At 34.2% G+C, this 15,960-nt stretch overlaps 1 protein-coding gene across 1 annotated transcript; it reads left to right on the forward strand.

Annotated features, from left to right (window-relative positions):
• The first annotated feature begins 13,091 nt into the window (after positions 1 to 13,091).
• Positions 13,092 to 15,452, forward strand: LOC107815545 (B3 domain-containing protein Os03g0120900). The gene has a single exon (XM_016641154.2). The coding sequence runs from the start codon at positions 13,881 to 13,883 to the stop codon at positions 15,081 to 15,083; it is 1,203 nt and encodes a 400-aa protein (XP_016496640.1). The 5' UTR covers positions 13,092 to 13,880; the 3' UTR covers positions 15,084 to 15,452.
• Positions 15,453 to 15,960: the final 508 nt, after the last annotated feature.

The raw sequence follows: 15,960 nt of genomic DNA on the forward strand, positions 1-15,960 counted from the left end.
ATGAAACGTGGACCGATCAAATGGTCAAAAGACAATAAATAGCCAAGAGGCACGGGCGACAACAGATAAGGGAAAAAGAAAGCAATATAGGTGTGGACCGTTACTAAAATAGGTACGAGACTCGTACCTATTCGAGTCATTTAAAGACCGAAGATCGGAAGAAGTTGAAGATACAAATCCGATGACGTAAAAGAGTCTAAATACAACATTAAATATCAAATACGTTAGAATATTTGAATTAAATAGAAATGATTGTGTAACGTTTCTTTTAATGTCATTTATTGCTCATAATTGTCTCATTAAGACAAAGGCATTACATCTTCTCCTAGAATCAACTATAAAAGGAGAAGGATTCAACATCTGTAGACACGAAATACTATTGGGATCTTACTGAAATACAAAACTATTTACTGCTTTACCATCATTCTCAAAAGTATTTTATTTTCGTCTCCTGATTATCAGTAACCCGAATTTCTTTTTAGCTTTGACCAAAGACTCAGATTTTTGGTTAAACACATCTGAGCAACCCCATCTTGTCTCATTATTGTGTAATGGAAGTTTAAGTGGGCATTTGGATATAAGAATCGTAAAATTCCAAAAAAAGTGGGAAAAAAAATTCAAGTGAAAATGGTATTTTGAAAATTAGAGTTATGTTTGGATATGAATATAATTTTGGATTATTTTTGAATTTTTATGAGTAATTTGAGTGAAAATTTTGAAAAACACCTTTTTGGAGTTTTTCAAAATTTCAAAAAATTTTAAAATGCATCTTCAAGTGAAACTTGGAAATTTTATGACCAATCGCTGATTTCGAAAAAAGTGAATATTTTTCGAAAAAAGGGAAAAATTCTTATGTCCAAACGGGTTCTAAGATGTCACTTTAATTAGCGTCCTATATTAGACAACTGAACTAAACAAGGGCATGACAAATGAATAGTCACGACTCACGAGTCAAATTGTTAGAATTTGTATATGGTCTGTAAAAGTAATTCATGTCAAATTTTGCATCCTTGAATACGTCAACGTGTAGCCAAAGCATGCTCAGCTATCTGCTGTAACTATTTAATCTTTCTCATCCTTCAATTTGCCTTCTATATATTGTGTATATATATGGACCACCTATTGCATGCGTAATATACCTTGCCCAATTTTTGAGAAACTTCTCTTTAAGTTAGCCTTTTACCATGCTTAAGGATTTACAACACTATTTCTTCCTCTTTTGCAAAACAATCTATTTCTATATCCTAAAATTTACTGACTGCTACTTAATTAACGCCCAGCAGCAGGTATACGTGAACCTCTTGATTTTGATTTTTGTCCCTTAGCTTGCTCTCTAGGGAGAAGCAGAAAGCTTGACATATTCCAACGCCAAAAAGTTAGGAGACAAAGATCATGGAGTAATTAATAAACCAAGTTCCTTCACTTCTCATTCTTCTCATTTTCTTTTACTGTCTTCAAATATTGTCCACTACGGTGTGGAGGATAAAGTGTTATCAACTTGTATTCGGAAATAATTTTTGCAAAAATAAAACAAAATAGAAACAGAATAATAAAAATTTCGAGCCCAACAGGAAAATTGTGTTTTCTTAAGGAATTTAATCTCCTTACTGTTGTCCAAGATTATTGGATTATTCCTTCCATGGATAGAACGGAACAACTATTTTGTAATACCGATAATGAAAATTACAGAAGTTCGTCGAACTCAACAAACTACAGTAAACCATACTTATGCTTACGTTTTGCTTTGGAAAAACAGCGCAGAAATGCAGAAAGGAGAGGGGAGAGTATATATGCAAATTTTCGGTACTGAAAAATGAGGCAAAACCTCTGAATTTATAGCCAAACAGTCTGTGTTGAATCGGTGCGAAAGTACCTATTCATATGAGGTACCATTTTGGCAATAGTCTGGTCACGAATTTAAAACTCAAAACGACTGTTGGGAACCGCGAATTTTAAATTAAAATTTTGCGAAAAGTTATTAGAAAAGAAATTATATAACGGAAAACGGGAATAAATTTGGTCCCCAAAATTATCAATCAATTGACCGAAGCTGAGCCGAACAACGACGACTAGGGGTGCTTATCGGGCGGATCGGGCGGATAATTACGCTTAACGGTTTGGCTTATTGCTTATCAGATTATAAATATAGTAATCCGCTAGCCATCCAATAAGACAACGAGCGGATTGGTATTGGATTAACTATTATCGGACGGTTATCGGGCGGTTTATCGGCTATATTAAATAATTTTTTTTTGAACAATCATTCAATCAATACCAAGCGCACTACTAGAAATTCGGTAAAAGCGACCACATATAGCGACCAACGTTGGTCGCTTATCTCAATATACCGACCAAAACGTGTCCAAACAGGCTTGGTCGCTATATTGGTGGTCCTTTTACCTTAACGATCAAATGTTCAGTGTAAACAATATACCGACCAACTTTGGTCGGTACAATATTTTAATAATATAAATTTAGCGACCAAAGTTGGTTTGTATATTTAAATTACGATATTTATTCAATTATTATAATTCAAAAATTAGCGACCAATGTTGGTCTGTAAATTAAAATATATATTATTTTAAAAATATATATTTAACAATCTGGGTTCATAAGTGACCAACTTTGGTCGCTTCTTTTTAATTTTTTAATTTTTTTTACATATAAGCGACCAACCTTGGTCGCTAATTTCCAGGATTTTTTTAATAGGGTAGCGACCAACTTTAGTCGCTTATATTAAAATTTGGGTTCATTAGCGACCAACCTTTGTCGCCAATTTTTAATTTTTTAATTTTTTTTTAGATATAATTGGTCGCTAATTGCCATAATTTGTTTTTTAATAGGTAAGCGACCAACTTTGGTCGCTTTTCTGGATAATAATTTTGGCATAATATGCTTGTTTTGGCAGCTACACCACCTGCCAACATACCAAAATTCCTAAATAACAATATAATTCAATTCATAAACTACAATTTCAATACCAAAATCTCCACAACACAACAATAACAACAACAACAACAACACAACAACACAACACAATTCAAAAAACACATTAAAACCAACAAATTAAAGTTCAATAGAACTAACAAATTAAACTAACAAAACTAAGTTAACGCTTATTACAACTAGTTCAAAACCGGTTGTCTAGTTCAAAGTATATAAAAGTCAAGAAGTGTTTTGTACAACATCATTATCATCATCGTCTGATAAATTTTCATCAACAAGACGGTATAGAGAAGGGTCTACTTGTCGAGGATGAGAAGAACGATCACAGGGAGGATGGGAGGAACGAGCACGGGGAGGACGAAAGGAACGCTCACGTTCAAGTCGAGCCTCTAGCGATGACTCACGAGACAAAGGAATCGGGAAACCCCCATGAGTCTCTTGTTTCATCTGTTCGTGTATCTACCCCGGTGGGCAATACTGTTGTTGTAGACCGTGTGTACCGGTCGTGTGTGGTGACTATTGGGGGTCTGGAGACCCGAGTGGATCTATTGTTGTTGTGTATGGTGGACCCGTGTGTGGTGACATATCCGAGCGGGCTAGAGTTTGGACCGGATTGAGGTGAGTAATGATTGTAAATGTTGTCCTAAGGGTATGAAACTTCGAATTTCACATCGTTGTGCTATATTTAGGTGACGCACACGCTAGATGACGAGCGTGGGGTCATGCACCGTTGAGGATTGGGACTTAGTCCATCCTGAATGATTGTTTTACCGCGCATTTGATTGAAAACTATTTGCTATCATCATGTTTTAGGCTGAATGACATATTTGGGCCTCGTGCCAACTATTTTGGACCCTCAGAGGATTTTTACTACTATTTTCTTACTGTTTTGATTTTATATTTGTACTCAGTCATGTTATATTCTAATATTTTCATAACTCAGTCATGTTTACTCTGCTTTAACACTTTAAATGATATTTTGGGCTGAGTATCATGTTTTACTATGCCTGAGTGACTTTTAGAGATTTCTGACCGAGTAGGGCCGAGGGCCCTTGTTGTGAGGATTATTATGGGATTAGGCTGCACTCCATATCTGTGTTGTACTGATTATGATTATGAGGTCGAGGGCTTGAGATGTACGCCACAAGGTGGCTTGATTTGAGGCCGAGAGCCTATTGATTATGCCACGAGATGACTTTATATTGCGCTTGGACCGTAAGGGGCCTCTCCTGAAGTTTGTACATCCCCAGTGACAGCGGGTACCCAGTATGATATGTGATATAGCCCGAGGGGCTGGTGTTATTCCAGGTTATTGCCCAGGCGGCTGATTCTGTTGACATTGTGCCCGATGGGCGGATTTTATGTGTTTATCTTTTCTAGCTGCTTTTCATGTACTTGTTTAACTGTTAAAAAGGTGTTTTAAAGAAGCTTATATTGAACTAAGGTGTTTTTATAAGATTTCACTATTTTATTGCATTTTTATTGGTTTTATACTACCTCTTTATAACATGTTGTTGTGTTTTATGTGATTTCTTATCGCTCAGTCTTTATTTATTGTTATTACTCACTGAGTTGGAGTACTCACTTTACTCCCTGCACCCTATGTGCAGATTCTGGAGCTTCAGGTCCCGCTAGTGAGGGTTGATTGCTCCCAGCAGGCCATTTGGAGTCCACTAAGTAGCTGCTCGTCGTTCGCAACCCAGTGTTTCCCCCTCCTATCTTACTTTCTGTTTCTAGTTTTGTAATAGATTGTATAAACTCTTTTGGACTCTTAGACACATGTTTAGATGCTCATGACTGGTGACACTCCGATGTCGGGCTGTGTTGGTTTCCACAAACTGTACTAGTTCACTTTTATTTTGGGATTATTAGTATGTTAATGACTTAAATTGTGTTATTATAATTGTTTAAAATGAATTAGGTGTTGTGTCGGCTGGCCTTGTCTTCACGAGAGACGCCATCATGACCGAGTCCGGGTTTAGGGTTGTGACAAGTTGGTATCAGAGCCTAGGTTACATAGGTTTCATGAGTCATGAGCAGGTTTAGTAGAGTCTCGCGAATCAGTACGGAGACGTCTTTATTTATCCTCGAGAGGCTGTAGAACCTTTAGGAAAAACTTCATATATTTTTGAAATTCTTGTCGTGCGAATCTATTGATCCGAGTACTAAACTTCTGTTATTTTATTCTCTCATAGATGGTGAGGACACGCGCTACCGGTCAGGATGGACGACCACCAGTACCACCAGCTGTGGCCACTAGAGGCCGAGGACGCGGTCGTAGTCGCGATAAGGGCAGGGGTGTACCCGCACAACAGCTAAGGCAACACCTGCAGATCCAACGTTGGTTGCTATTTTTGGTCGGTAATTAAGTTTTGACCATTTGACCAAAATAGCGACCAACGTTGGTCGCTATTTCTAAAAAAATATTAAATTATTTTTTTCTTTTTGGTTTTTAAATATTATATGCTATAAAAAAATTATTATTAGCTATAAATATTTAATTTATTTGACTATAATTATTATAAATAATTTTAAACTATAAGCATTATTTTTAATAAAAATTTATATTAACTAGGTAATTACTTTTAATAGATTATAATAGCATCTATGTAAAGGAATTTTTTAAGTTATATTTAAGTATATGAGTAATTTCATACACACACATAAACTATATTGTAATTGATGATCAATCTTATACATTACTACGTACGAATAATTAATGAATTGTTAAACCAATATAATATTATTCTATTAATTGATATAATAGTATTCATTATTTGTATTACTAGTCTCTGAGTACGCGCTTTGCGCATGTAACCTGTCTCAATGAATTATATGCTTGTTATTGAGTTACAAAAATAAAATTTTACAAAAAAATAATTCTTGAGAATAATAATAGTTGATCTAATTTAGCCAATTACTCAAGAAAAAAAAAATTCTACCTCATAGAGATTCTCAATCATGCATCTCAATTACAATATTCAACTTAATATTTCTCCCAGTTTTATAATTTTATTAAGATAATATACCATAGTTTATCTAATACTGAAAATGATAATCTTATACCTCTTTATTGTTTGATTTTGAGCTGTTTTCCTTTCGACTTTGGATTTTTAGCACCCAAAAAGTCTGTCTGTACAAACAATCTAGACATGTATTCGGAGTTTCCATGGGGTTGGTACGGCGAAATGAGGCTACCCTTTCGTCCATAGTTGTGCATTGGTCCTTTATGCCAGCTAGCATAATATAAAATAAAAAATTCTATGTATTCTAATAATCGTTTATAGCTTCTTACACATTAAACAAAATAAGTATAAAAATATACAAAATCGGCTTATGGAAGTAGAAGATAATAAAACTTATTGTATATATTCATATCTGTATAAGGAATAACATAACTAAAAGAATACAATAGAATAATACTATATTCTTTATTTTATTTTTAACTAAATAGTAAATAGAATAGAAACTATAAACCTTTTTTCTAGAATTTAAATATATTATGAAAATAATTTCATATTTAACGTTATACTTTTAAAAGGAGTTGATGAACAATATATTATATGCAAGAATAATTTCCCCCAAAGTAAAAATAAGATGTAAGATATTAAAAATTTAAATTAAAAAAATTATATAAGGAAAAGATAGATTTAATGGTAGAATTTAAATGGAAATCAACCTTTATATAAACCAAACCTAAACTTTATATAGAACAAATATAGACGTAAGAAATCTAACGAAGACAAATTAATTATGAAGTAAATAAGGAGAGAATTTACTTAAGTAAAATCTTATTTGGTTTTAAATTCTTAAATGTTAGGTCCTAAATATTAGGACTTTTTACGTAGTTCAATAAGAAAATATTTAATAGTCAAAATTTTAGTTGATTTTAAAGTGCTAGATATTAGGAAAGTTAATTAAATTACAATTTTATCTAATGTGAAACTTATTTTTAAAGGGTAAAAAGGCGAACGATATTTCGCTAAGGGCCTTCGTGCTTTTAATATAGTATAGATTCGCGCGATGCGCGTGTACCTTGTACGATGCATATAAAATTATAAAAATATAAGCCCTTAAAAATATATTTTTTAATATAAGCTCTTGAAAATGACAAATATTGAACCTATTTAGTAAAAAAAACAAAAGTAGAGGCTAAGCATGAAACAACGTAACCAAGATAATTTTGAAAGTTTAGTGTTCTTTTATATTAGTTTCGTATCAAAATAATCGTCTAGATACCATGTATTCTAGACAAGTCAACTACATAAAGAAATAAATTAGCGATGAAAAAATTATGTAGTTAAATAATAAAAAATTATCGCTAGTGACAGATCAATAAAAAAAGTGATCAGCTACAAGAAGAATTTCGTAACTAATTCCTATTTTTAAAGTTAAATTATGCAATAAAATTTCTTAATAATAATATTAGTTTCTTTTTTAACACGAATTTTTATTGAGGTACTTTAGGAATTTTCGTAAATTAGATTACGCTAATTAATATTTTATCACAAATTAGTTATTACTTTTTTCCAAAAATAATTACTCTTCCCTAAAACCTAATGTCGTAGAAAATTTGAGAAATAAACGAATTTAACAACCAAGCTTCTAAAAAAAATACTTTTCATTTAAATTTTAAAAATAATAAATAAATTATATGAAAGGGAAATAAAGAGGCAAAATTGGTCTTTATGATTAAACAAGGACAAAGAACAGAAATTTTACACAAAATCGTGAAGTTTCCTTGTTGGGAACTAACGAAAAAAATTTCCTCCTACCTTTTTGGATTCTTTTATTGTCTTAATATTTTGTATCCTTATTAGGAGAAGATATCAAATAGTAAATTACTTAGAAAAAACTTAGTTTATTTAGAACTCCTAAATATTTGGAAAGTTTTTAATTTTACAATTTTATCCGATGTAAAATATATTTTTAAAGGGTAAAAAAGGCGAACGACATTTCACTAAGGGCCTTCGTGCTTTTTATATAGTATATAGATAACGGAGTTAATGAATTACATTCATTCATCACTAGGTTATAAGTCGATGAATCAATTATAACAGAATAATTGATATCAGTCGAGACATTTTGTTTTTAATATTCAACGATGCATCTGAGTAGGTTATAAGTCGATGAATCAATTTACACACAAATATATTTGATAAAAAATTATATATACTAATTAGGTTCTTGACAAGTCTATCAATCCCTCAAAAATTTATCCCAGCATAAGCCATATTCAAACCTAACGACCCTTAAATGTTATCAAGGAGGAGAGGGAAGTAAAAAGGAGGCATTGAGTACTTACTATGAGTTAGAAAGAAGTTACTGATTCAAATTAAAAATGGATTTGGGCGGAATAAGCACCATTAGCTAGAAAGGGAGAGCCACTGGGTGTATGAAATTAAGTGCCTTATGTATATTGCTATATCATGAAGGGATGTCATACAACAACAACAACCTAGTGTAATCCCACAAGTGAGGTCTGGGGAGAGTAATATGTACGCAGACCTTACCTCTATCTCGAGGGGCAGAGAGGCTGTTTCCAGGATGTCATGTATATTGCTATATCATGAAGGGATGTCATGCTACAAAAAAACATCTATGTGAAAACTTGGTATAAATTAATACTTGATGTTGTATGGAGAAAGAAGGATGCCGGAGGTCTATTTGGAAACAGTCTCACTACCCTAAGGTAGGGGTAAGGTCTGCTACTCTTCTTTAGGGCGTGCTTCCAACTACGAAGAGTTTATATTATCCTTGATGTTGTATGGAGAGAGAGAGAGAGAAAAAAAGTTGGGTTTAAAGGGGTTATCAATTGCCATAACCCATATGGTCCATCACCATTTCACCAGTATGGCTTTATATAGGTGGTCCTCTCCCTCTCTATTATAGACTGTCTGCCTCAAGCAACCAGCCAATCCTGAGAAAGGGATACGTCTTCGCTGTGACCCCCGCCCCCCAAAATCCCCCCATCCCGACACCTTTCTCTTCCCTAACTGCTCTCTTTTTCCCTAAGAAATTAGACTCGTTGGCATTCTTGTAAAGGGAATACTTGCATATTCATATAGTAGTAGTAAAATTACAGAGATGATCTGGTCCCCGATCTATCTAATTCACTAGTACATTATCTTGTTCTGTACCCAACTAGATTGAAGATTAATTAATTACGGCAACTATAATAATTCTTCTTTTTTTGGTTTCCGATCCGATGTCCGGTATCCGCATTGGAGCCCGACTATATTCAGATTCGCGCTGCATAGGGCTTCATTCGGGGGAGCGCTCCCTACCAAGAATTTTTCCATACCAATGACTCGAACTCAAGACCTCTGGTTAAGGGAGGAGCAGTCTCATCCATTACACCATATCCTTTGGTGGTTATAATAATTCATTATTAAAGAATAGAGTATAAGTTCTATAGTGAGACTTATTAATTAGCACTTGTGAATTGTGAAATTTGTGGAATATGGAGTAAAAAAATCTTATAGATTTATTGCCTACGAAGGAGTAGGATCAACTCCACTCTTATTACCACATGCATAGCCTAATTAATTAGCATCGTACGGATTTATTTGTTTATGTGTAGTGACAGCAAGTCAATAATCCAAAGCCTGCTTAATGAATATGATAATACTAGCTAGTTGATGTCTACGTACTTGTGGCTTAATAATAATATACTTAGACCAAATGGGCAGCCCCATTTGCAAATTAAAATATAACTACGACAAATAATTAAATATACTATGATTCTGATAATGTTCATAACCGCACAGCAACTATCTCAAAATTTTAATGCCTACTCACAATTATACGCCGCCCCTCCCCAAATTAAAGAAAAAATACAAAGAAGAAACAAAAATTAAAGAGAAAGATAAGGTTAGCTAGTCGAAAAAATTAGGATATAGAGTACTAGATATTTGTCGTTTACGAAACAGCTGGCTTTGTCGTGGGCCTAAATGCAATGCTAAAAGATAAGGAATTTTTATATTTTTATACCACAGGTGAAACCTTATTACCCTCAATGTTTAAGGTTTGATTTAATCACACTTAGTATACCAAATTATCAATTTTATACCATAATTAATTAAGGGTATAATTAATTGTACAATTTTTACTCCTTAATTAAAGAAATCTGCACGTTTCTCTCTCCTAACCCCTCAGTCCCACCCACGTTTTACCCATACCCACGTTCTTTTTACCATTTTTCATCTTCTGAAACCAAATTCTCCCTCTAAATTCACAGAAAATTGAAGAAACCCTTCAACAAAGTTGGTTCCCCATTTTACTCCAGTTGAAGTTTATCAATGAAGAACAACAAAGTTCATCAAAATTGAAGTCAAATCTTCAAAGTTCATACACACATTTACCTTCAGCTTCAAATTTTCTCAATGAAGAAGAACAAACCTTCAAAAGGACAAGAGAACAACAATTCCACCATTAACAGCCATTAAAAAGCTTTGAATTCAAATTTGAGTTTTCAAAAATCATTATTTCTTTTGATTGGGTGTTGTTGTAAATAATTGAGAATATATTTTGGAGTTTATATCTCAATTTTGAGGGGTTTTGGTGAAGATTTAGATTTGGTTTTGGCTGAATTTCAGATTGAAACTCGAAGAAGAAGAAGAAGAATTGCAGCAATTGTAGATAAATTGTAGAAAAATTGTAGACTGTTTTTTGCAGAAGATTTGTAGAAGTTTTAGTCGTTTTTGATTTGTGAAAACAAAAAATAAAGCATCTACAATCAGATTACAAATAATCTACAAACTGGGTACATTGAATTTTAATATCCGAATTCCCATTCAATTGTAGCTTAATTGGTATTTTCGACATAATTGCATTTTTTGCAGATGATTTTGTAGGATTTTTAGTCGTTTTGGATTTGTGAAAACAGAAAACAATGCATCTACAATCAGAATACAAATAATCTATAATTTATCTACAAAATATCTACAAACTGGGTACATTGAATTTTAATATCCCAATTCCCATTCGATTGTAGCATAATTGGCATTTTTGACGTAATTGCGTTTTTTTTGCAGAAGATTTGTAGAAGTTTTAGCCGTTTTTGATTTGTGAAAACAGAAAACAAAGCATCTACAATCAGAATACAAATAATCTATAATTTATCTACAAACTGGGTATATTGAATTTTTATATCCCAATTCCCATCCAATTGTAGCATAATTGTGATTTTTGACATAATTGCATTTTTTCAGAAGATTTGTAGGAGTTTTAGTCGTTTTTTATTTGTGAAAACAGAAAGTAAAGTATCTACAATCAGAATACAAATAATCTACAATTTATCTACAATTTCTGCAATATGTCTTCTTCTTCTTCTTCTTCTTCTTCTTCTTCTTCTTCTTCTTCTTCTTCTTCTTCTTCTTCTTCTTCTTCGAGTTTCAATCTAAAATTCAGTCAAAACCAAGTCTAATCTTCACCAAAACCCCTCAAATTGAGATATAAACTTCAAACCATATTCCCGATTATTTTCAACAACACCCAATCTAAACAAATAATGATTTTTGAAAACCCAAATTTGAATTCAAAGCTTTTAAGCCTTTTAATGACTATCAATGGTGGAAAATATCTGGAAGAATATATACTTTCATAATTGTAGCGCGCCTAAATAGGAATATCTGGAAGAATATGATTTGATCTGATTTACGCCAAATCTTTTTAGAATATTCTGTTCCTCAATTTTAGCTCGACAAATTAGGAATATTCAGCTACTATTAATTAGTATTTAATGATTGGTATAATAATTGTAGAAAAAATGTGGACAAGGCGGGTAAATTAAAAACTATGCACATTTATTTATGGTAATAAGGTTTCATATATGGTACAAGAAAGAAAATATCCCTAAAATATAATACTAGTAATATTAGACTATATTAGTAGTGTCACTTGTTGGGAGTGAATATCCATGGATAAAATACTTTAATATAGAATAATTTTCCCCCCTATTTTTGTTTGCTTACAGTTTGGATATGGGTAGAGGTAACCGTAACACAGTTAAACGAGTCTAGTTATGCAAAGATAAGAAAAGAAAAGTAGTACTAACAGCAAGGTGTCGATGGATATTCGAAAACCGATTAAACCAATCGAATCATACCTTATCAAATCGATTTTTAGGTTTTTTTTAAGAAATCATAGGTTTTTATATAAATCTATAACCACACCGATAGTTAGGGTAGATTTTTTATTTTATAAAAATAAATCAAAAAAATACCGAACCATACTAAATTTTTTTTACATGTATAAAATATATTTATCTAGTAAGTTTAAAAATAATAATTCATTAATTTTTTTTGGGCCTTGGAATTATGAAAACTATTACAAGCCAACAAGTAATTAAACTCAAAATATTAATTCCTAAAACCTAGTATGCTACTTCTACTTAAACTAAGTTATTTCAAGTATCTTTATTAGCAAGACACAAAGTATTCTAGCGATTATGAATATCAAACTACAATATATTGAATATATTTCCTTTCATATAAATTAGATTTATCTTTTTGAATATTTAATCTTCTATAGACTTTATTCTTGAGGTGAGTTTGGTTAACTCTTTCCACTCATGTGATTTATATTTTCTTTGCCTTAGCTTGGTTTCTTTTACGTTGTTGTAGAATAGTTGATGGATCTATATTCTAGCTATCTTTTTTTTTTTAATTCATCACCCTTTAAACATTAAAAAAAGTCTAGAGCATTTTGCTAAGTCCTATAAAAGAACGTATGTTATTGCATTCTACTTCTACTGGTGAATTTTACATGATATTTTAAAAAAATACCGAAAATTAACCGAACCGCACCGATAACAAAAAAAAACCGACATGATTGGAAGGATTTCGAATCTAATTTTGGTTAAATATAATAGAATAATCAAAAAATTAATATGATACAAATTTTATAAAATAACCACCGAACCGAACGATTGACCCCTAATTACTAAGAGTATAGAATTGCAATTTAATTTGGATGCTACCACCCATCCCAATCTGATACAAGGACGAGTTCACATGAACCCAACCAGATAATTCGTGGGCCCCTCGAGAGTCGACCCTTATACTCCGACCCGCGGTAGGGTGCGGGTAGGTATGAAGTAAATTACTTAAAGAGACACGCACTCTTCAGCGAACGAACTAGGAACTAGGAAATTATAGGAAGGAAAGTTTAAAGTGGGAAAGGGAATAATTTCAATGAAATTTACCAAACTTAAAAAAGAAGATTCCAAGGAACCACACCCCACTAAGACAAATAACCCACGCATACAATTGTAATACTCTCTCCCTCAAACGAAAAGGTCAACAGCTAGAAGAAGGAGAAGGGTTGCTTTTGAATCATCTTCTCTGACTCTAGGAATGGTGTTGGTGGGCTGATTATGAGCGTCATCACCTCTATGGTCAAACAAGAGAGCACTCAGCCTCATTTGATTTCTAGTTTCTGTATTCTAGCTAGCTAATTTTGTCAATGGGAAGCTGCTACTCGTTCAACCCTAGTTTCAGTAAACCGCAGTACTCTCAGAGTTAGACTCCGTTGTATCAGTAACAACTAACCATAATTCTGGACTCAACCCCATTTTATTTTAGTGAGGTTTTGCTTATATTTCTGGTTTTTGGGGGTTTGTTTCATATCTTCATGAGTAACACATCTTCTCTAATTAGATCTATATATGCCTTGGACAAGTGCGGTAGGTCGTGTATGGTGCATGCTGGTCTGTAGATCATTAATTTCTTGTGAGGTGGACGTGGCTTCAACGATCAAGGCTCCTCAAAATTTACATGCCCCATTTTCTCTTTCTTCTTCTTCCTCCAAGAAGATTCTAGCTCCTTTAGCCGCCTATCAGTAGCAGCAGAGAACCACCAAAGAAGTTGGTTAAGCAGCAGCAACACCCGCCACGCTACTAATAATGGTGAAGACGTAGTACTGAGGTCGTTATGATGGATACTTCCCCTACCGCAAATCATTGTGAGGGCGATGTTGAGGATCATCATCATAGTCATCATCAAAACCTAGTGGATCTTGGAGTTGGTGCAACTGCTAATTCCATGGCGCTGATTGAGAGAGAACACATGTTTGATAAGGTTGTCACTCCCAGTGATGTCGGCAAGCTCAATCGGTTAGTCATCCCCAAACAGCACGCTGAGAAGTATTTCCCTCTTGATTCCTCCGCCAACGAGAAAGGCCTGCTCCTCAATTTCGAAGACAGAAACGGAAAGCCCTGGCGGTTCAGATATTCTTACTGGAATAGCAGCCAAAGCTATGTCATGACCAAGGGTTGGAGCCGATTTGTCAAGGAGAAGAAGCTCGATGCTGGGGATATTGTCTCTTTTCAGCGCGGAGTAGGTGAATTAGGCAAAGATCGTCTCTTCATCGACTGGAGGCGCCGTCCAGATGCCCCGACCGACCATCTCCACACCCACTTCATGACTCATGTGCCGCTTTCACACCATTTCTCTAATAATTTCCAGTACCGCTCCAATATTAATCATCAATACCCAGCTGCTTGGAATCAACCGGTTTTTTTGCAGCCAGACCATTCACCTTTACATTCCCGTCCTGCCGGCAGCATGTCTCATCAGCAGCAATATAGCTACAGCGCCTATGGAATTGGGAACAGTCCTAATTACTACGATACAGCTTCTAATTTCAACAACATGCCTAGCAGTAGAATCGTCGTAAATGGAAACCCTTGTCCGAGCGGGTCAGTAGTTTATCTCAGATCGGGATCAGTTGCCCAAGTCCCGCAACAGGAGTTTGGATTAATGAAGCAAATGCAAAGAGGTAGCAATAGTAGTAGTATTGTTGGAGATGAGAGTGGTAGGCTTGCGGAGCCAATGGTGTTCGACTCGGTACCGGTTGTCCAAGGGAAGGCAGCACCAAAGCGACTCAGGCTGTTCGGCGTTAATATGGACTGCACCGTCTCAGACTCGGATGAATCATGTGACATGTCCTCGTCCTCCTCCTCCTTGCCTACAGCAACTTATTCTCATACTCACCAATTTTCAACCTCAACTCCTTCGCTCCAATTTAGGACTTTTTACAACTACGATGATGCCAAGCCGCTCCAAACAGCACCCACGGACGAAGAATTGACCGGCAAAGGCAAGGAATCCATGTCCTTGGATTTGGAAATTTGATCATTTCTAAAACCCCAAACAAGTGTAAATTGAAGAGAATTAGCTGCAAAGTGCCGGGTTATTCATCATGATGTGTCATAGGGCACGTACGGGTCCGTTATGAGTCCTTATGGCCTCCTGAGAAAGAAAATTAAATGTCATTGCAAAGTCACCACAGAGAGTTGGCGTTCGCTTTTCAAAATGGAAAAATGAGCAAATGTGTTCAAGTTGAATTTGTGCATAATACTCTAATAGAGATGATGAGATACTTTGCAAATACTAGGATATCACACCAGATCCTTTAATACTGGTTATTTTATGTTTGAATTTCCAACTTCAAGGCTTGATTGTATTGATAGAAACAATAGAAAAAAAGAGTTTTACTATTTACACAAGCGTTTTCTTGGCTAACTATAATCGTCTTCATATATAAATTTCCTCTAAGTTAACTTGAAAGCTAACAGATTTTTCTGACTTTGATTTTCCTCTAGCTAGCTGGTGCACAGTTCAAATAAAATGTGTAGCTCATTGATCAGCCTTCAGTCAGGCTAATGAATGATGGAAAGGAATTAACATACAAAAGTCGGATTTTCTTTTTCATGGATGAATTTTGCTTTTTATTACCTTTGGTAGGTTGTTGTTCTTGTCGCTGCTTCGTTGGGCACGCCCGCCAGCAGGTACTACTGCTTCACACACACACACACACACACACACACACACACACACACACACATATATATATATATATATATATATATATATATATATATATATATATATATATATATATATATATATACACACACACACACACATGCGACACTAATCTATTTATTATTCGGCAGAGAGAATGTCAAACATTATTCTAAATATGCTTTTAATTAGTACTACTAATGCA

Source organism: Nicotiana tabacum, chromosome 1 (assembly GCF_000715075.1).
Source record: "Nicotiana tabacum cultivar K326 chromosome 1, ASM71507v2, whole genome shotgun sequence".
NCBI lineage: Eukaryota > Viridiplantae > Streptophyta > Magnoliopsida > Solanales > Solanaceae > Nicotiana > Nicotiana tabacum.

Bases quoted from the DNA above. Each gene is read 5' to 3' on its own strand.
- LOC107815545 (XM_016641154.2), top strand. From the start codon at position 13,881: ATGATGGATACTTCCCCTACCGCAAATCATTGTGAGGGCGATGTTGAG.